This window comes from Benincasa hispida, chromosome 1, assembly GCF_027475165.1.
Source record: "Benincasa hispida cultivar pf3 chromosome 1, pf3_genome.v1.1, whole genome shotgun sequence".
NCBI lineage: Eukaryota > Viridiplantae > Streptophyta > Magnoliopsida > Cucurbitales > Cucurbitaceae > Benincasa > Benincasa hispida.
In genome coordinates this window covers 90,873,400-90,896,393 of record NC_143478.1, presented here as the reverse complement: position 1 = coordinate 90,896,393, position 22,994 = coordinate 90,873,400, and the positions used below count along the sequence as shown (strand labels likewise).

The window sequence follows — 22,994 nt, the reverse complement described above, 5'->3', positions numbered from 1 at the left end:
CATAAAAGTAAACCCCTCATGTACCTTTGGGGTAGCCTACAAAGAGGCACAACCTCGACCGTGGTTCCAATTTCTTTGGATTAGCCTCAAGCACATGTGCTAGGCAACGCCATATGCGGAAGTGACGTAAACTAGCTTTACGCCCGTTTCACAAGTCTATAGGTGTTCTTGCAACACTCTTGAAAAGAACAAGTTTGAGTATGTACACTGCAATCTCCACTACAAAACCCCAAAACGAGTCCGATAAGGAAGTGTAACTTATCATTGACTGAACCATGGACAATAAAAAGAGAAATGTGAGGGGTTTAAATGAAATATTAGATACCCCAAGTACCTCCCACTGAATGTTCTACCTAGAGATTCATTAACGTAGACCATCCGAATACTGATTTTAATCTAAGTCAATTTAATTTTCCCAAAAACAACACTTGTCTTTGAAATTAAACAAGTTCAAGTAGTCACATTAAACTCTTTAATAGATTGTCCTCAAATTTGTATGCATGCATCATATCTATCTAATTCACCTTTCCAAGTAGGTTCCCAGGTAGGGATGTTCTGTTTCCGTCACGTGAAATACCCCAACCTAGACAGAAACCGCCTCAGATAAAAGGTCCCTTATAGATAGATTTGCTACACTTTAACCTTTTATTAGACAATTTAATCCTATTAAACTGATTAAAAGATTAAAGCATAGGTTGCTAATATAATTAGAACCATGATCTTAGGTCTATCTCAACAAAGTTTTCAAACACTTTTAAAATCATGATTCAAACCTAAGTTGGCATACATATCTTCCTTATAGATTTTAATTCTAATTTCTTTATAACTCTTATAAAAGAAACAACTAAAACCATACACATTGCCATGCAACTAGGTATTTATAACACTTATAAATTTAGTCTATGTGTCATGCTTCATGCAATGTTCATTCATTACTATACATAACTTTTATATACATGTAATGAACCATGAAAACATGCTTTCATACACCCTTATACTATAATACTATAGTAAACGTGGCTGGGTATACACGATCGTTTAGCTACGATCGAGTACCTTTTACAATGCGACGAAGCATGAGGTAACCGATCGTTTAGCGCACAAGACATTAACCTGCAAGTCTAAATGATCGTTTAGACGACGACGTTGCTGTGAAGCACGATCACATAACAAGCGCTTAAGTAAACTTTTTACTCCGCGACCGTGTAAGCAGGAACTAAGCGATGAAGCTTGTTGAGCTACACGATTGTCTAGTGCGTGCGCGTCAACCTGCTTTCGAGTATTCGATACTCAACGATCATATACCCCATCATTTAGACGACCCGACCAACACTTGGTCGTTTTCATCCATGAAGAATAGCAACTCCTTGCCTTGAAGTCTCATCACGAGCGACTCACAGAGACTCAAACACTTTGAATTTACAGACTCGATAGTAAGTTAATATGCCCAAAAATGCAGGGGCCCTTACAACTAACTTCGAATGTAAAAGAATTTAAACAACCAAAGTCTTGATCCCAGACAACTCCATTAATCCACATCCATATAACTATTTAACATTTAAATAGATTGTAGACATGCTTCACCCATCGAGAAAGTAAATGTTATTCTTTGCGTCAATGAATTTGGAATATCAGAACCTGGCTCTGATACCAATTTAAGGAACTCTTATCAAAGAGTACCTCTGAGCGGAAGCAAGATCATTCCAAACTCACTGTGACAGAATTACTGCATTCACAATCAAACAGACTAGTTATGCATTAACAATAAATTACGACATGCTTTAAACTTTAAACAACAAAGAGAACAAGATACATACCAGTTGAAGAACCTTTCTTCACAGAAATCTCGCTCTTGTCCACGAACTGCCAATCTCGCTCTTGCTGAAATCATCCAAACCAGTTGTCCACCAAATCGCTATCATCTACCCACGAACGGACTCCTCATGAACTCGGTAGCAAGGAAGATACTACCACTCGGAACCTTTGGTATTCTTGGAGTGAGAAACCAGGAGGTGTGAGCTCTGTTGGATTTAGTAAAGGGAAGGAGGAAGAGACGATCATTTACCACGACCAAGCAAGTGAGAGATATCGATGTTTATCATATAAACGGATATTGTTTAGGTAAAGGTACACGATCATGTAGTAAAAAGTGCGAGATCGTATAAACGATCGTTTAGTGATACACTCGACGATCGTTAGAAAAAGCTAGACGATCATTTAGTAAATTCTATGCAATCGTTTAGGAAACGCATGCGTGTACACGATCATTTAGTAAATTCTATGCGATCCTTATGTTACAAAAACTGAATGCAACCTCCCACTAACTCATTTGGTTATGGAGAAAAAGCCGACACAATTATCCCATAATTGTTAAAATAAAAAATAAACATAATATTATTATATTGATAACCTATGGTTTAATATTACATCATATGCAACATATGAACTATAGTCTTTTTCTCCTCCACTAGATATAAACCATATTTATATCATTTTCCTCTAATTAATGTATCTCATACATCATTTCAACTATATCATATATAATTGACCAATTCAATCATATGATATATAATCGAACTCCCTATTGTCAATTTGAACACTTCAAACTGACCCAAAAACTGATTCTCAACTTGAATCCTTTGAGCTACTAAGGGAACCTTATGGACCTATGGCTCGAAGCTTCAACGGTATGTGAATAGCTGACTAAACTCTTTAGCTATGAGATCCACCATCTGTTAACTGCCAGGCATTACACTAAAGACAGACAGTTGTACTATTCTCACTATAGATATATTTCTGTGTTCATTGGATATAACCAATCAATAGTACGATCACCCTTCACAGATGCTCATAAGTACAGTTGGGCCAATTTACCGTTTTGCTTTTGTAGTTACATTTAACTCCTTAAGTACCACTGATCCCTTTAATGAACAATACAACATAGTCCTACTATATGTGGACACCTTTTGGGCCATGAGAATGTGTGTGACACCACATCATTCAAGCCCCGGAATTAGCTCTTAAGGAAGCAATCTATCTACTTACCCCTGCTTTAAGGAAGGAGTGAATTCCATCTTGTGTAACTGAGTTCCCAGCTCCCAAATCACACGAATCCCCAAAGTGATAGGTTTAAGTCGGCGATCCGGCCACTTGCACCCATGCAAATCAAAGAACCACCCTCAAAGGTAAGAGTTCCCTTCACTCTTAATTTAGGTCATGTTACCTATGGTCATCCTAGTGAAGTGAAGTCTTTGTCATGAACGACGTTATATAACGAGACTATAACATTTCGTGGTCCAGTCTTATACAAACTCTTTTGTATAGGACGCCCCCGCTCACATGTCTCCACTTGAATTATCAGGATCAGACCACCTGTAACAAGTCACAACACTTGTAACTATTCTACAAAGCGAGCCGCATCCATAACGTTACCAGGATAAGGTTTCCCTCCTATGTCCATATACTATAGACCAGTTTGGTTATCACTTAAGACATGATCCACCTATATGTCTCCACATACATGCTTAAGTTACAACGACAACCAAGGATCTTAGTTTATTGGTTTGTGGTAAAGCAAATAAAACATCCAATGTCCATAGACAAAAGTGAAGAAAATATCATATATTATTACATAACAAACGTTTGTTCAAAACTGTGTTTACAAACTACAGGACTCAACGAGAGTTTAAGGCATCATCCCTAACATGTTCGACGTATGAAAGATAGAGTTGGTTCGTGCGTTTTTTGACAAATCACCACTTGTAAGCATGGGCTTCTGACTGACAGCATCTGAAAGTCTCAAAAGTGGTACGCGGCTGGTCCAAGGTATGGAATTTAATGCAAGTCCAATCATCAAGTTGTTGGGACTTGCCTATAAAAGAATAAGCTAGCTGCTGAAGCATGGTTAGACACCTTAGAAAGCTAGACAGTTAAAATTTTCTTCAATAGTTAGACTTTGTCGTCTACAAGCAAGAGATAGAAGGGAAAATTCTAGTCCATAGTTGATCAAGAGAAGTTGTTGGAGACAAAGCTCGAGAGAGAAGATCCTCATCAACGTCTTCACCAAGTTGGTTGAAACAAGCATTAAAATCACATTACTGAATATTTTTCTATGATAATGCATATTTTTGTACTGTAATTTTTGTATCCTGTTAAAATTGAAAATTGGAACGATCCCCACTTCCGCTATGGAACTTCACAGTTTCTTCCCTTATTACTAGGTGAAACAAAACTTCATTTGAAATTTGTTTCAAGGATCTGTCTTGTGGGTGGTATCTACGTGCATGTATATAGATGGAGTGGTGTGTGGATGGTTCGAAAATACATCGTTATCCATCAATGTTCTATTGACATTGTTAATGATGATCATCGGCAAGCAACATCTTGGATTATTATTGAGTGTACAAAGTAATTTTTAAAAATGAATGATAAAGTCCCATTCCGACCTTGTGATATTTTAAGCTATATGAAAAGACGACATGGTGTAAATATAAGTTTCTTCCTATTATTTATTTATTTATTTTGTAGTTATACCCCATTAACCATTATGAATTTGAACTGCATGATCATACCAATTTGTTGTGAACATTTTGAATCATACTTGCTCATGTCGGGGTTGGGACCTATTGGCAATGTTAAAAATTTTACTGCAAATCATGCAGTTGGCAATGATCCAATTTTTCCTCCTAGAGTCAAACGTCCGACTGGGAGGTTTAAGAAAAAAGAATCATGTCTTGTTTAGAAAATAAAGCTATAGTCTATTGTAGTCAGTGTGGTAAGAGGGGTCATAATTATAGGTCTTGTATGGGTTCTATACGCCATTGAATGCACTTATAGTGTTATATTTTTCAATATTGTTTTTCTTTAATTTGCAATTTGTTTCCCTCTTCAAACATTTCTTTAATGTTCAAACTTACTGGCTTTTATGAAAGGAATTGTGATTTGCATTGATATTGTGGTTTGTTATCTATCTTACTTTTGGTTATAATTATACTCAATGTATATATTCATCTAAATAATATGATTGTACATGGAATTGAAAGTTACATATTACTAATTTATGTTGGTTATTCGTTCATTTGTATTACTCATAATGGATAATTGAGAATTACAGTGTGTTTGTGAAATCAATACAAAATATTTAAATTTTATACCAAAATAATAATGATATAATAAGTCCAAATCACTTGATACATTCATTATTCATTTCTGTTATTGAGGATTAAAAATTGAGTTGTACACTTTATAATTACAACGTGTTTGTTGTTATTAAACTTTATGTATGTGCAATGTGAAAAGTTCAATTCATCTCAAATTACAAATAATTTATGTATATGTCATTTGGACCATTGAGACTTTAACAAGCCCATTTTATTTAGGTTATTTAGTATAGGGCTGGCTAGACAAACTGTTCCGTGAGTTGAGACACATTAGAATTATAGTGTATTTTGTGCCATTTTACATCATGTACCTATATGGAATACATAATATATTACAAATATGTTTATGTTATTCTAAAATAGGAATATAAACACATACAAAAAAGATGCAGTAAATCCAAATCTATTCTATTTTCAAAATCCAAAATAGTTAAACTGTATACCAAAATAGAACTACATCTATAGGAATGTATTAGCAACAACGGAAGCACAAGATCATTTAAGCACTCTAATTCACTAATTTTAGTAAAATATAAAGCATGCTTTTGCAGAAAACAAGTGAGTTTTGAGACATACCTCTTGTAGAACTTCTTCAAAGCTTGTTCTCTAGCTACAATCTTCTCCAAATCTTGTTGCAGACCACCTCAAGATCTTCTTCACTATTCTCTTGGTGCTCTAGATTGAGTTGTGGGACTCAAAAAAAGCTGGAATCAAGGGATCAAGAAGAATAGCTCACAGCAGCAATCTGGTGAAGAACTCTTTTTCAGCATGAATTTTCTCTAAAATTCTCTCTTTATTTCATCCCATAATTTCACTCAGAACTCTTCATTATATTGTAGATCAACATGCAAGGGAGAGAGTTGCATGAATTGTAGCTCATGCTTAGAGTAGGATAAGGCAATGGTGAATGCTTTTTGTGTGAGCAAGTTAGGAGATGGATAATAGAAAACCAAAATTTTCCATTTTGTGTTTTGTTTTTCTATTTTCCAATTTTATCTCAAAAATCAAAACTTGATTTTAAAATCATTTTGATTTAAAAACTAAAAAATAAAATTAATTTCATAAATTAATTTTTAAATAAAACTTAATTAATTTAATATCAAATATAAATTACTTTTTACACACATCCATCTTTATATATTTAAATCATATTTAAATATAAATTCTTCTATTCCATTTAATTCTCAAATTAAACACGTAATTATATCTCATATAATTACTAATTCCCTTAATTCTAATTTGAACGTTTCAAATTAACTTATCACGTTATTCTAGAACTAGTTCATTACGAGCTAGTAGAGGGACCTCGCGGACCTACAGATCATAGGCTCCAACGATCCGAGATTAATTGGCTAAACTCATTAGACCAGAATAATCCCCATTTGTTAACTAATGGGTCACTCCACTAAGGCCTACAGTTGCACTCCCCTCATCATAGATATATTATGTCCACATGATTTAACCATAATCAGCAAGTCGACCCTTCATAGGTTGTTCATAATAACGGTTGGGTCAAATTCTATGTTGAATGAGGAATTTTGGACCAATCACAAGTTTCCACATCGTTTACTAAATTAATGACAAATTTCTAAATCATTAAATTTGGATCCAATTTGAAGTTGACATACGTCCCGAATTGAATTGAAGACAAATTTTGATGACGCTACGTGGTTGAATCAGATGAGATTAAATTGACCCAATTTTATATTATTATTTGGGTTTAAAGCCCAAACTAAAAAAGAAAAGCTGAATTGGACCAAAATTTCAAATCAGGCCCAAGACTAACTAATTGGGCCCAAGGGCAAGGCCCATGGACCAACAAAGCTCAAGCCCACGAAGCCCACCTGAGAACTCTATAAATAGAGAAGTTCTCTTCATTTGTAGGGGAAACATTTTATTCTACATTCAGAGAGCCCAGAGAGAATTCATCAACAAGCAGAAGACTCCCAAGACTCCTGAAGCTGCACTCTTAAAAGACAGAAGACCCTTGAAGATACAAAGACTCTTCCAAGACTTCTACTTCAAGCTTCCAAGACTCTTACTTCAAGAATGTTCGGTGCTTTTCTTCTTCAAGTCAAGCACATTCACCCAACTGAGAGAGAATCAGAGGATCAAGTATTAGAAATCGAACCACATCGCATCAAATCAACTTCAACATCAACACCAACTCAAGTTCAACTCCACGAAACCCGTTTCTTCGGAAGCTTCGTGTGAACAAATTGGAATGTCCAATGGGACATCTCTACCTCTCATCTCTCTCTTAGCATCCAAACAAGCCGAATGGCACCTAAAAAGATGGCATCCAAAGCTTCTTCCACAAATGGCTTGTACATGGGACCTGTCACCTGCAGCCGCTCAAGAGAAGTCCCGCAGGAGCAAGAGAAGAGCTCCCTCATCGCCCACAATATCTTGAGGCAAATGATGGAATCCCCACAAAGTGGGGTTGTCATCAAGGAAAACCCTTTGTTTGACAACTTTACTTCTACCTCCAGCAAGCTGAAAAGAGATTCATTGCCAAATGTGATTTCTGTCATGATGGCGGATGTGACGGCGAAAGCAGCCATGGAAGAAATGGAAAGGAAGATTAACTTTCTGATGAAAGTCGTTGAGGAGCGAGACCATAAGATCGCTACCCTGAAAGAATAAATGCAGTCTCGAGAGGCTATTGAATCAAGGCAAGAACCCATGGTCAAAGAAACTGACAAGAGGAAGACCGTGCTACTAGAAAACCAACTGTAACAGTCAGCCTCGGTGGCCTCTTTGTCGATCCAACAACTGCAAGACATGATCATGACCTCCATAAGAGCTCAATATGGAGGGCCAGCTCAAAATTTCTTCATATATTCCAAGCCATACACCCAGAGGATCGAAAATTTGAGAATGCCTGCAGGGTATCAACCCTTAAAGTTCCAACAATTCGACGGAAAGGGCAACTCAAAGCAGTTCATTAGAACCCTCAAAGAAAACGCTTTTGACTAGTACACAGCTTAGAGCCTGAGGTGATTGACAGTTGGGAGCAACTTGAAAGAGAATTCTTGAATCGCTTCTACAAAACTAGGCGTACCATTAGCATGATGAAGCTGATAAATGCCAAACAATAGAAAGAGGAGTCGGTCGTCGACTAGATCAACCGATGGAGATCTCTGAGTCTGGATTGCAAAGATCGACTCACCGAATTATCTGCTGTAGAAATTTGCATGCAAGGTATGCACTAGAAACTCCTCTATATCTTGCAGGGAATAAAGCCTCGTACCTTTGAAGGATTGGCGACTCGTGCTCACGACATGGAGCTAAGTATCGCCAACAAGGGAATGAGGGACTTCATAAGACAAGAAAAAGGTGAAGGGTGCCGAGAAAATTGTGAAAGGTGCCACAAAGGAATCAATGGTCGTTAATACAACCCTGTTGAAGTTCTCCTCGAAAGAGAATGAGAAGAAAATAGAAAAGAAAGACAAAGGAGGCGAAATACGTGGCCTAACCCTGAAGGAGCGACAGGAAAAAGTCTACCCGTTCCTCAACTCTGACGTTATGGATATGCATGAGCAACTACTAGAGAATCACCTTATCCAGCTACTAGAATGTAAACGACTAGAACAGGCTGGGAAAGTGGATGATTCCAACTACTACAAGTATCACAGGGTCATTAGCCACCCAGTCGAAAAAAGTTTTGTACTGAAAGAATTGATCCTCAAATTGGCCCGTGAGAGGAAAATAGAGTTGGATCTAGACGAGGTGGTCTAAACGAATCATACTGCGGTGACGGTAACTCCGTGGCGGCACCAATCATATATTATGAAGAAAGGGATAGTTCGATCCAGTTTGGGACCTTCGAACCTGTGGTAGTGCGGTTTCAGCAGGAGGTCCTAACTACAGATCCTCGAAACGGAAGAGAGCACACTGACGATGATGATAACGAAGGCTGGATCCTTGTGGCACGCCATAAGAAGGAAAGACTGAACTCTACCCAAAAAAAGCTACGCTCTCATAGAAGCTACAAGAGAGGGAGCAAGACACAAAAAAGGAAGGGTAGAAAAAAGGCTTGGAAGCCCAAGGCTGTTGGCGAGAGAGACGAGGATGTTTATCGTTCTAGACGACAAATGACATTAGCAGATTTCCTCCCGAAGAACTTCTACAATTGGGGTTCAAAGGAGATACAAGAGGCTGCTGCATGTCATGCTATCAGTAACAGGGAGGAAGAAGATACCATTCCAGGCCCATTAAAGTCGACAGGAAAGCCAAAGGGTTCGTCACCATTCAACATAAACGACCTGCTTTCACTCCCGCGAGAAACTAAGATGACCCTCATTGAGGCACTGTTAGAATGCACGACTCTGGTGCATCGACCTCCACAGCACGTGCTTATGCCTCGTGTTGCACATCCATAGGCTTCTAAGATGAAGATCTGCTACTAGGATCCAAATTACATAATAGGCCTTTGTATGTCTCTGGACACATTCGAGAACAGAGAGTGGGTCGAATCCTCATCGACAACAGATCTGCCGCCAATATAATGCCTAAGATGACTATGAAAAAGTTGGGCATACTCATGGAAGAGCTATCAAATAGAAAATTAGTAATTCAGAGTTTTAATCAAGGCAGCCAAAGGGCGATAGGCATGATACGCTTTAAGCTCCTCATTGGTGATCTGAAGGCCAACGCGCTGTTTCATGTCATAGACTCAAAGACCACCTATAAGTTGCTATTGAGACGCCCTTGGATTCATAGGAATGGTGTGATTACATCGACACTACATCAGTGTTTAAAGTTTTATCAAGATGGGATTAAGATGTTTGAAGCAGATTCTAATCTGTTTCCAAGGCCGAGTCTCATTTCGCAGATGCAAAGTTTTACCTAAAGAGTGAGAATTCAGGTGAGACTATGCTGGCAGAGAATTGGCTGGCAAAGAAAGCAGGTGGATCCCGGTCGAGGTCGCCAATAGACACAGAGAAAAGGGCAGGTAGCAAGGTACAAGCCTCCAGCCCAAAAGAGAGTAGAATATCCCTCGGCGTTGGAGAAACACCCATGGTGAGGGGCGAAAAAGCCTCAACACCTCCGATTCTACGCTATGTCCCTTTCTTGAGACGAAAAAGGGTGAGTCACCTTTTATAGAATGCTCAAAAGGTTTGCTGCTCGGCGACATAGAAATTCTAAATGAGAGTTTTGTCACACCCTTCACGCCGATAACGAAGCAGGAAGTCCAAAAGTTGGAGGGAGAAGTGATGGGGTTAAAGCTGCCTGAGAGGCGAATTGAAGACGAATTCGATCCCAAGGCTTACAAGTTGTTGGTAAAGGCGGGCTACGACTTCACAACTCACACTGAGTTCAAGAGTTTGAAGATTTATGAGCAACCCTGACTCTCGCTGACCCAAAAGAAGCTTTTGCAAGAAGAACACACTATATCCACATCGAAGGCGGGACTCGGATATGAGCCATCAGATCCAGTCCGCATAATCAGAAAGGCGAAGGGGAAAGTGGCCAACAGTAATCATATCACTGCAGAAGAAGTCAATGATGCAAGAGAAAAGGAGGGCAAAGATAAAAGAGCCTCAGCCTTCGACCATATTAGACCGTCTGCCGCACGCGCCTTAGTTTTCGAAAGATTAAGCATGACAGAAGCAGAAAGAGGAAGCCCACATACTATTCCCAGAGCTACTCGACGCTCGGTCTTTCGAAGGTTAACTCTGCCAAATGAAGGAAATGAGGAAATCATCTGTCAATCGCTGGTGGTGGTGCGACCGTCAGCCTTCGAAAGACTAAGCGTAGTTCCAAAGAGGAGCGAAGGAAAACCCCGCCCTTCCATTTTTTACCGCCTGAAGCATGAGAAGGCTGAAGATCCCCTTGACCGATATGTCCCTAGTAAGACAAAGGGGAAGGGAAAAGCCTGCGCTGATGCCCCTGAAATGACTACAGAAAGGAGGAGGCCGATACCCCGAGCGTCCATCTGGCAATGAATCAACCTTAAAAATGCAGAAGGGTCATCGGACCAGAAGCCATCAGGAGAGGCAAGAAGTTATGAAGAAATCCATAGTACCATTCCCTTACGCATGAAGAAAAAGACCTTTGTTACTCTAAACATGAGTGAGGGCTCGCTTAAAGTAAAGAGGCGCGATGTCGTTTTCACCAATCCTCAGAATGGAAATTTAGAGTAAGAGGAAGGCGGAACTATGTGCCACTATATCACCATCACCGAAGAATCCGAAGAGGGTATGACCGAAAAGGAAGTAGAGGACGAGCTAAAAGATGTGAATTTGGGCACCATAAAAGAGCCGCGTCCAACTTTCATCAATGCATCCCTCTTGGAAAGGGAAGAGGACGAATACATGAGTTTGCTCACCGAATACAGGGATGTTTTTGCCTGGTCATAGAAAGAGATTTTGGGACTACATTTAAAAGTAGCAGTCCACCATCTTGCGATCAAACAGGGGTGTCGACCCATTAAGTTGGCTCAACGACGCTTTCGGCCAGAACTTATCCCCTAGATTGAGGTTGAGGTCAATAAGCTGGTTGAGGTCGGGTTCATTCGCGAAGTTAAATATCTGACATTGTCCTAATTAGCAAAAAGAATGGACAGCTTCGTGTTTGCATAGACTTTGACGACCTAAATAGCACATGTTCGAAAGACAATTTTCCATTGCCCATCACAGAGATCATGGTCGATGCGACAACGGGACATGAGGCCTTATCCTTCATGGACAGATCTTTCGGGTATAACTAGATTCGAATGGCCCTCGGAAACGAGGAAATGACGGCATTTCGAACCCCAAAAGGAATATATTGTTACAAAGTAATGCCCTTCGGGTTGACGAACGCCGGTGCTACTTATCAACGTGCCATGCAAAAGGTGTTTGACGATATGTTGCACAAACACATGGAGTGTTATATGGATGACTTGTGGTTAAGAACAAGCGACGATAGAACCATTAAAAAGATCTAAGAACCGTGTTCAATTGCCTGCGAAAGTACCAGTTAAAGATGAATCCCCTTAAATGCGCTTTGTTGTGAGACATCGAGGGATAGAGATAGACCAATCTAAGATTGATGCTAACTAGAAGATGCCAAGACCAAGAAATCTACATGAGTTGAGAAGTTTGCAGGGACGTCTGGCCTACGTCCGGAGATTTATTTCTAACCTGGCAGGGAGGTGTCAACCCTTTCAAAGACTGATGAGAAAGGGAGAGAAATTCGAATGGGATGAGGCCTACCAGAATGCTTTCGATAGCATAAAGAGCTAATTTATCAGCCCTTCTGTCGTAGGAGCCCCAGCAGTGGGAAAGCCGTTGATACTATACATTGCAGCATAAGAGAGATCACTGGGGGCACTATTGGCTCAAAAAAGAGAAAAGAGAAAAGAATGTGCTATCTATTACTTGAGTAGAACCCTAAATGGAGCTGAGATCAAATATTCCCCTATGAAGAAGACATGCCTTGCGCTCTTCTTCGCCATATATAAGTTGAGGCACTACATGCAGGCCTTCACAGTCCACTTAATTACGAAAGCCAACCCCATCAAGTACGTCCTGTCCAAGCCGATCATCTCGGGATTTTTAGCCAAATGGGCAATCATGCTTCAACGGTACAACATTGTTTATGTACCGCAAAGGCCAGTTAAAGGGCAGGAATTAGCCGACTTCCTGGCAGATGACCCAGTTCCATCAGATTGGGAGTTAAGTGAAGACTTGCCCGATGACGAAGTTCTCTTCACAGAAACCTCAGGGCGGTGGGTCATGTTCTTTGATGGTACGGTACAGAAAAGTAATACGTAGGCCGGTATCATCCTCATTTCGCCAGAAAAGCACATGCTGCCTTATAGCTTCACACTTGTTAAGTTATGCTCAAAAAACGTCGTTGAATACCAGGCCTCGATAATTGGTCTCCAAATGGCCTTAGAGATTGGAGTAGCCTGTATAGAGATCTTCGGTGACTCAAAGTTGATAATCAGTCAACTCTTATCCCAGTACGAGGTGAAGCATAACGACCTGAAACCATACTTCACTTACACTAGCCAGTTGATGGAAAAGTTTGAAAGCGTGATGTTGGAACATGTCCCGAGGATGGAGAACAAGAAAGCGAATGCCTTGGCAAACCTAGCAACTGCCTTAACGAAACTGGATAATGTGCCCCTTAATATATCGCTTTGGCGGAGATAGGTTGTACCTCTAGTTGGGATTGCATATGGGGAAACGAATGCAATATCAGTCTACCTAACCGATGAGGAAGACTTGCGGCAACCCATCATATATTACCTTGAGCATGGAAGGCACCCGGATGACCCTAGCTATAAAACCGAGGTTCGAAGGAGGGCTGCTCATTTCATTTACTACAAAGGGGTCTTATATCGTCGATCCCTTGAAGGACTTTTTTTTCAATGCCTTAGTAAAGAAGAGTCAACGAAGTCTTTGGAGGAAGCACACTTAGGCGTATGCAGCACGCACCAAGCTGGACCAAAGCTACAGTTCCAGCTGAAAAGAATGGGTTACTATTGGTCGGGAATGATCTACACTCGATGGATTATGCAAAGAAGTGTGAAGCCTGTCAATAACATGCGAATTTCATTCATCAACCGCCCGAGCCTCTGCATCCGACCATAGCCTCATGCCCTTTCGAAGCATGGAGGCTTGATCTGGTCAGCCCTATAACACCTAAGTCGTCAGCAGGGCACTCTTACATCCTCGTAGCCACTGACTACTTCTCAAGATCGGTTAAGGCTGTCAATAAGAAGCTAAGAAGGAAAACATGGTGGATTTTATCCGGACTCATATCATTTATCGGTACGGTATTCCCTATCGGATCGTGACGGATAACGGGAGACAATTTCCAACAATTTGATGGATAGGTTGTGTGAAAAATTCAAATTCAAGCAGTACAAGTCAGCCATATATAACTTTGTCGCAAATGGGTTGACTGAGGCATTTAACAAGACAATGTGCAACCTGCTGAAGAAAATTATTTCCAAGTCGAAGAGAGATTGGTAGGAAAAGATCAGTGAACCGTTGTGGGCTTATTGCACCATTCACCATCTTACAGAAGTCACCTCATATTCTCTTGTTTATGGGGTAGAAGTTGTCTTTCCTTTAGAAAGAGAAATTCCATCGCTAAGAATGGAGGTGCAAGAAGGGCTGACTATGAAGGACAACGCCAAACTACGACTCCAAGAGTTGGAAACACTGGATGAAAAACAATTAGAAGCTCAACAGGTGTTGGAATGTTACCAGGCACGAATGTCTAAAGCCTTCGATAAGCATGTAAGCCTCGGTCCTTTCACGTCGGTGATCTAGTGCTCGCCGTAAGGAGACCAATTATCACGACAAGACATACGAGGAATAAGTTTACACCTAAATGGGATGGGCCCTACGTATTCAAAGAATTCTACACAAACGGAACGTACAAGATAGTTGATTAAGATGGACTAAGAATTGGCCTAATCAACGACAAGTTTCTCAAGAAGTTTTACGCTTAACAAATCTAAAAAAAGAAAAAAAAAACCATTGTTTGAACTAGGTTATGACTTGATCCCTGTCATTATAAAGGATATGTAGGCAGCTTAAAGGAATTTAAGTTCAGTCACATGATAAAAAAATATATGTGCATGTACATGAGTAAAAAAAATAGATAAATAAACAAATAAAAGAAGCGGAAATTTAACGGAGGCTAAAAAGCGCCAGAGAACATCTCTGAGAAAATGACAAAAAAAATTTCCATATAAGAGATTTCAGCACTACAATAGTCGACTTAGTAGCTAAAAGAAATAATATATATATATAAACTCCTAGGCCACTGCCTACTGAGGTACATCTAATCCAATAAGATAAGCAACATTAAGTCAAGGTATCCAGTGGTAGTTCCCCAGCTCATGCTGCATGGCTTCCAACACATGGCGTAGGACATCCAAAGAGTTGACGTCCTTGTCAGAAAGGATTGGGATGGTCTCGATCTCGTTTATCGCCCCCCTCCCATCTCCAAGGCCTCAAGCTTATGCCGAGTCAAAAGGCCTTCGCTCTCAGAAATCAGCCGTGATATTTCAGCCCGTTCGTCCCTGATGGCCTCTAACCTGGGTAACAGTGTCTCTTTTTCTTGTAAGGCTCGAGAGTCGCGTTCAAATAGTGTCTTCGTTTAGCAAAAGCACTACACTCATCGTACAATATCTTCTCCAGTTCAAATTTAGCCTTCTCCAGACGTTGCTCCTTACTTGTTTGACTTAACTGAGAGGAATAGGATAACTGAAACTGACTATACTTCTCCACGTTTTGAAAGTACTCATCGACAAGTTTTCTGAGAGGAGAGAGGTTGGCACCACAAATGTCAGAAATGGCTCAGAATATCTCATGTATTTCTTTCTCCAAACTAAGAACCTTCTCGAAAGGAGTACGCATTATCTTCTTGTGCATAGTCTCCTACATGGTCGACGCTGCATGGCGTCGAACGTCGAAAACCACAGTAGCAGCACAGAACTCGAAAACCTCAGGGACGGCCGGGGGTGGTGCCTTATTTACTCGCCTTGGGAGCTCACTATTACTTGAACTTGCCAAGGCCCTCCACACTTCTCCGGGTTGGAGAACCCTTCCTGCCGTAGGCACCAAGGGGCAACTAGTTTCCTTGGCAACGAAATTTGAAGCCTCGATGTTCCTGACAACCACCGCCTTCTTGACATGAGGGATGTCACCAAAGATAGCACGCATTTGACAGGACCTTGGCACGGGATCCACCGACAGTGCTTTGGAGGTACCAATGCCTTCAATGGCTGAGTCAACGGCAAAAGGGCCCACCAAAGATTATTCGCTTCGTGATTCTTCAAGTCCTTGAAGAGAGAGGTTCAGGGGTTATTGCAAAAGGGGAGACTAAATGTAAACCGTATATATATATATATATAAAGAGATGACGTACCAATAGGTTGAGAGCGTTAGGAGCCACCGAATCATTCTGAACCCTCTCAAGAAAATCGACATCCGATGCCCTGTGCTTTTTGGAGGATTGCTTCCAATAACGATCATCAGTACTACTATGGTTGTCCTGCTCAATCGGTTTGGAAGCGTCTTTTTGTGCGATCGCTGCCACCTCCTCAGTCAGGCGAAGTTACTTTCCCCCATGGTTGATCTCTCTACCTTTGGGTAGTCTTGGTGGTGCTGGGGGAGGAATAGCGCTGGTCACTAACAAATGACGATTCTCTTGCATACTCTCCAATAATGTAAAACATTCTTCGGCGTAGGGGCGGGAGGTATTCCCCATATATCATTCGGAATGTCCTAATGGAATCCGAACTATCGGCCGAAGCGAAAGGGACTATACGACTCGATAGTTCAGACATTCCCACACTAGAAGGATAAGTAGCCTGATCGCATGTTGGAGAAATAACTGGACTTCAGAAAAGATAGGTCTCTACCATCAGTTAGGCGTTCATGCCTGCTCCTGTTCTAAATGCTTACGTGCCACTAAATATTGGCACCGCTATGGATCAATTCCCATGCCTCGTACTCTTCGAAGTAAATCGAGCCACATTCCTTAGAAAAGCAGGCCATCCTGGGACCTCAAAAAGCTGCAGGAACGGGGTAATGCGTGTTGAAGTAATGGTCAGCCAACTATGGACGTAATGCATGGGGAAGTGAAAGTCTATATGCCTGATCAGAATCGAAGCCTCTGCTATCAGCCCTAGGCCATGATAAATGTTCGTCAAGACCGAAACGGTGATACTATAAACAGTCCCATGAGCCATCAAACTAGCCATTCTGAAGACTGTGGGGCGAAGGTAACCTCCCTTCTGGGAAATACAAAAAGACATAACCGGCAAGATAGAAAGGCGGCCAAATAGATTTTGTCCTTCAACTCGTCTCCTACCTCTAGCTCCACAAATAGCATGTTTTTCCTACTCGACCAATCTCGAAACGCAATCTACGTACCGTCAGAATTTTGCGTGAACCAGGACCGAGAGGCTTTTTTTTTTTGCTTCCGTGTAACGGGCTTGTCATATTTGTGAGCCCCCAAGAACCAAAAAGAGATCCAAGAGCTGATAGACATTAAGGAGTCATGCTTCGAGGGAGTCATGCAATTTTTTCTCTGCGAGCACACTATCGAAAAATATGCCTGAAAAAGGTGTTCACACGTCTTAGGCAAGTACCTCTCTTTATCGCGGTGACCGGTTAGCTCTTTGAGGGAAGGAACCACTTCCTCATAAAAGGTTCCTTTGACTGGAAGGCCCTCGAGCAACCAGAGGTCCCATAAAGAAGTAGATGCTTCACCTGCCGCAGTATGAAGAGTGTTAGTTGAAGGACACCAGGCTTCACAGAAAGCTCGAACTATGTCACCATTGTGATCATATGTGTACAAGGAGGCCATCACTATGCCAAGCAAACTAATGTCATGAAGGAATCGCTCGTTTCAACCTACTATAACCTCAAGCCACTCCCAGTAACAGTCAATAAAGTCGAATTCTCTAGGGACTTTCGTCATGACGGTCCAGCAGACCTGACCCTCAATTATGCGACGTTCAAGAGTTAGCACTTGATCTGAATTAGGGGTCTCCTTATGAATAGAAGATCGTAGGATACATGCACAGTCTCCTCGGGTCAAGGGCACTTCCGTCGACAATTTGGAAAGGATCATGTTGTCATCTAGAGTTGGCCAGCAATCAGCGACTGGACCAGCTAATGATTTGGACAGGAAGGCTAAGTCTTTCCTTCATGAGCTGACTCCGATCTTTAAAAATCACGAGATGCCTCTCATCAGATAAAACGTGCTCGGTGAAGTGAAAAATTGTTCTGCAAAAAAAAAATGTCATAAGGGGATAAGCTTCAACCATTAAAAAAAAACCCTATCCTCCGTGACAATTTGCTAAAAAAAGAGGGACTGAATAAACCGTAGTAGACCCTTCTAAGATCGAATGGGAGAGTTGTAAGCCTTTGCAGGGCCTCTCCCATGATGACCAGGATGCACGAGCGGTGCACAAGGCAGATCTTTCCAGGATCCTTGCTAAGGTGATCGAATGGGAGAGTTGTAAGCCTTTGCGGGGCCCCTCCCATGACGATCAAGATGCACGAATGATGCTACAAGGCAAGCCTTTCAAAGATCCTCCCTAAGGTGATCAAATGGAAGAGTTGTAAGCCTTTGCAGGGCCCCTTCCATGACGATCAGGATGCACAAATGACGCTATAAGACAGATCTTTCGTAGAGTGATCAAATGGAAAAGTTGTAAGCCTTTGCGGGGCTCCTCCCATGGCGATCAGGATGCACGAATGGTGCTACAAGGCAGACCTTTCGAGGATCCTCCCTAGTGTGATCGAATGGGAGAGTTGTAAGCCTTTGCGGGGCCCATCCCATGACGATTAGGATGCACGAACGGCGCTACAAGGTAGACCTTTCAAGGATCCTCCCTAGAGTGATCGAATGGGAGAGTTGTAAGCCTTTGCAGGCCCCTCCCATGACGATCAGGATGCATGAACACGAGGAAGAACATAGATACAATAGATAGACCATGCCAAGGTTATCCTTATGTACACCAACGAGTCGGTCATGCAGACGTGTGAGGAAAAACCCACCCTGATTACTGATGGGCCGATGAGATTAAAAAAAATGATTGTGCTCCCTTAAGTTACGCTTCAACTCCTACAAAAAGCAGGGGGACGAGTTAGTAAAAAAGTAAGTAAATAAATAAATAGTAGAAGAAAAAAGTTGGATAAAAACTGGAAAGAAAGAAAACAGAAAAAAAAAGGGAAATAAGATAGTTAAAAAAAAAGAAGAAGAAAATAGGAGAAAAATAGAAGAAAGAAAAAAAAAGAGATCGTGAAGCAAGAAAATAAAATAAAATAATATTTTAGAAAAAAATTAGGGAAAGAAAATAAGGAAAATACAATGGTTAAAAAAAAAAGAAAGGGAAATCGTGAAGGAAAAAAATAAAAAAAAATTTAGGAAAATAAAACAGAGGAATAAAAAGGGAAAAAAGCCCTAATTTTCTTCAACTAGTGCTTCTAAGGTTCCTAGCTTTTCTTTCACACTACACACCTCCATTTGTAGCTGATCCCTTTCACTTTTCAGTTTATTCAAATTTCTCTTCAAGAATTCAATCAGGTCATTCATTAAAAAAAAAAAAATAAAAGAAAGGGAGTTCGTGAAGAAAAAAAAAAGAAAAAAATTTAGGGAAAGAAAAGAGAGGAATAAAAGAAAAAAAAAACCCTAATTTTCCTATCTCCCTCTTTTTCTCGCTTATAACCCCCCCCAAAAGTTTCTCTCAGTCCTCAATCTCTACCCATTCTCTTTGCCGATTAAGTCCTGAACTCTCTACCCATCACGAACATTAATCCTGAACAAAAATAGAGAATTTTGATGAGAAAATTCCTAAATGGATCTGTGATGGAACTCAAAAAAAACCTAAATGAATGGATTTATTCCATCACAAATGGAATAAATGGATTTCTAAATATATATATATATATATATATATGAACATTAATCCTGAACAAAAAGAGGGAATTTTTAAATCTTAGATTGGTGAATAATTCAAAAAAATCTAAAATTCAAAACATGCAAAAGATTCTATTAACTACTATAAATTCAAATATTTTCAAACCTGGAACTTCAAATAACCTCTACAGGGAAAAGTTACGTAATACAAAAAAACATCTAACATAAACAAATATAAACATATACATTTTATTCAAAATAAGGTATTAATCTCTTAATACTTAGTCCCACAAATACAACTATGGATGATATTAGAGGTGTCAACAGTTCGGGGCGAGTCCAAGGATGTCATCCACCGTCTCCATTCCCATTCTCCATCCGTGAAATTCTCCATAGGGATTGCAGGAAATTTTCCCCATTAGCTTTCTTTTGAAAAAAAAACAAACAATTTGGTGTGAGGCTGAGAGATCTTGGTACTTGAGGGCTATCTTGCGGTGTAGAGATAGATTCAAGCATCTGGTTCGTTTAAGAATGGGATATGGGAGATCCTGTTTTGTGAGGTGGGTTCCTTGGTTGTCAAGGGGTAGGATTATGGAGATGTATGGGTCTAGGGTGATGTGTGATGCAGAGAATAATCCTAAGCTGCGACTGTCGGAGTTTATGGATGGTGAGGGAAGTTGGAGGTGGCCTACAGTGTCGTGGGAGTTGCTCGAGCTATGGGGTTTAATTCAGACAGTGGGGCCTAGGGTGAGTGGGGAGGATTATTGAGTGTGGGTTCCGAGCGCTAGTGGCCAGTTTTCTATCGCCAGTGCATGGGAGAGTTTGCGTCCTTATCGTCTTAGGGTGTCGTCGGCATGTCTTTTGTGGTCTGGTGGTATTATGCGCCATTCCTTCTGTGCTTGGTTAGCCGTGAGGGATAGGTTGGGTACACGGGATTGGTTGAGGAGGTGGAATGTGTCGTCTGATAGGGGGTGTCTCCCGTATGTGGGAGGTGTGGAGTCGAGGGACCATTTATTTTTTAGTGTGGGTTTGGGAGAGAGGTCTGGTCAGGTGTCTTGCATTAGTTGAGGTCGTCTCATCGAGTGGCGGGATGGAGTGTTGAGTTGAGTTGGGAGAATCGAATGGGATCAGGTAAGGGGGTGTGTGGCAAGTTGTTTTGTGTTTTCTTGTGTGCATCTATCTACTTCATCTGGCAGGAGCGAAATCGTTGGCTTCATGGGAGTCGTCCAAGGATGGCACCGGCTCTGCTCAACCTTATAATTTCTATCGTTCGTGCTCGTGTTGCTTTCTAGCGGGTTGACCTTCTTGGGCTCATCTAGCCTGTTTACTGTTGTCTTTCTTTCTTCAATTCTTTTTGTTGTTCTTTTGTTCTGCTTTTGTTCCCTACTTGTGGGTTCTTCGTGTTTCTTGTTTTCTCGCCCTCATGCGTTGTTTTTTTTAGTTTGGATTGGTTTTTGTTTTCTATTGAAACTTATCTTTGCTCGTGCTTTGTTGCGGTGTTGCCTTGATCTTGAGTTGTGGGATCCTTCTTGTTGTTGTATAATAATACTACCTATTCTAAAAAAAACAATTAATTTAAACTAGCAAGGTGGACAAATTTTAATTAAATAATGAATTCTATCACTAAATTGTTTATTATAATTAGTTTAAGTGACAATTTGAATTTAATGATAAATTACTCAAATTTTGGCCTAGAAAAAGTAATAAACTTTTTTAGTAGGAAAAAATAAATATAAATCAAATTATTCAAATATATAATCTAAATTTAAATATTCATTTTAAACATATTCATTATCTTGAACAATAAAGAATTACTACTACAAAACTGGCCTTTAATGTCGGTTTAAAACTAACAGTATAGGGGTACAATGTCGGTTGACAACCGACATCAAAGATCGTGTTATAAAGGGTCTTTAATGTCGATTTAAAACCGACATTATAGATAACCAAGATTTCAATACCAGTTATCTTCAATGTCAGTTTTCAACCGATATTGAATAATGTTTTCAATGTCGATTTTCAATCGCCATTGAACATTATCTTCAATGTCGGTTTTTCACCTACTTTTTATCAGTAATTGTCCGATATTAAATGTCTGTCATTGTTTTGTCATTTAAAAAATTAAAAAAAAAAATTGCTTACCCATGTGCAACTCAATAGTATTTCTCTTTTACCTGTACATGCACAGAATAAAATCTTAATTGCTTGTATGTATACAACTTATCTTTCAATAAACAAAAATTAACTAATTCACAAAAAAAATGATAAATTATTTAACTAAATATTCTATCAGCAAGTTACATTGATATTGATACATAGAGCTCGAAAGTCTAAAGTTCGAGAGAGCTAGTTGTCTACTTTGGAGGGTTTGAAGTAGTCCAAATCTACAACCAACAACCTTTCACAAGTATGAGATTTTTCAAGGATCAAAACTATAGTTTGACATCTAAAAAAGAAAAAAAGAAAGAAAAAAATGTCTCCATTTGAGATCTAAAGAAGAAAAAAAACCCACAAAGCTCAAATACATAATGTGTTGGATCTAGAGTTCCCCAAGAAAAAGCATAAAGAGGCTGGAATACCAAATCTTTACTTCTTTGTTACACCGACAAAACAAGAAAGCTCAATAGTTGAATAAGTGGAAGACAACCTGTAAGAAAAATATAGACCCAATTTCTAAGCCGTAAAAAAAATTAAAGGTAGAAAGAAAAAGAGAAATGTAATGAAAAGAAAGAAGAAGTAGCTTTCTTTTGCACAAGTATTATAATTATATTTTGAGTAGTTGAGAGAATCTTCGTTTTTCAAGATCTTAAGGAAGAGAAGCTCGGTTACCTGGATGTGAGCTTCAAAGACGATGGAAAATTTTTGCTAGCATAACGATGCTACCACAAGAAAATAAAAAATTTACATTGAACATGATCAAAGAAACACACTCCCAATATTATTCCACAACTACTTCTTCTCAACATAACTACCAATAAGGGAGGGGAAAATAAAAAATCTCCAGATACCAATAAGATCATACAAACTAGAATATCTTAGCCCTTTTGCACCGTGAGCAAGCACTCTAAAAGATAAAATTAAAGAGTTTTAACTTGCACATTATCCATATAACTAAAAAGTAAAAAGGTCCCTAAAGCAACACCAAAACTTGAAGCAACTAAAAAGCACACGAAACAGATACAGGATTTTAATCAAATGAAACCACAAAAAACATCTCCAAGTAAAAGACGCTATCGAGGATCAATCTTTGACATGAAGGTAGTCAATCCTAGATTATCCAAACAAGATTCGAAGGACGAATTAGATTTAAAGTGACGAAGAAGCACAATGATTAAACAAGAGAGAACAAAAGATCAATGATGATAATGAAGAATTAGCCTAACCCACAATGCATTAACCCATAAACTACCATAATCCAATCGAAATCATTTAAACAACATAAACATA

General features: G+C 39.9%; 1 protein-coding gene across 1 annotated transcript; it reads left to right on the top strand.

Moving 5' to 3' along the window:
* The first annotated feature begins 12,568 nt into the window (after positions 1–12,568).
* Positions 12,569–13,306, top strand: LOC150038841 (uncharacterized). Its single transcript, XM_090314688.1, has 2 exons — positions 12,569–12,901; positions 13,016–13,306. Exons 1-2 carry the CDS (start codon positions 12,569–12,571, stop codon positions 13,304–13,306), a joined length of 624 nt encoding a protein of 207 aa, XP_090170814.1.
* Positions 13,307–22,994: the final 9,688 nt, after the last annotated feature.

Coding starts and splice junctions, on each gene's coding strand:
- LOC150038841 (XM_090314688.1), top strand. CDS start 12,569: ATGAAGAAGACATGCCTTGCGCTCTTCTTCGCCATATATAAGTTGAGG. Junction 12,902..13,015: donor TCATGTTCTTTGATGGTACG/GTACAGAAAAGT, acceptor GTTGAATACCAG/GCCTCGATAATTGGTCTCCA.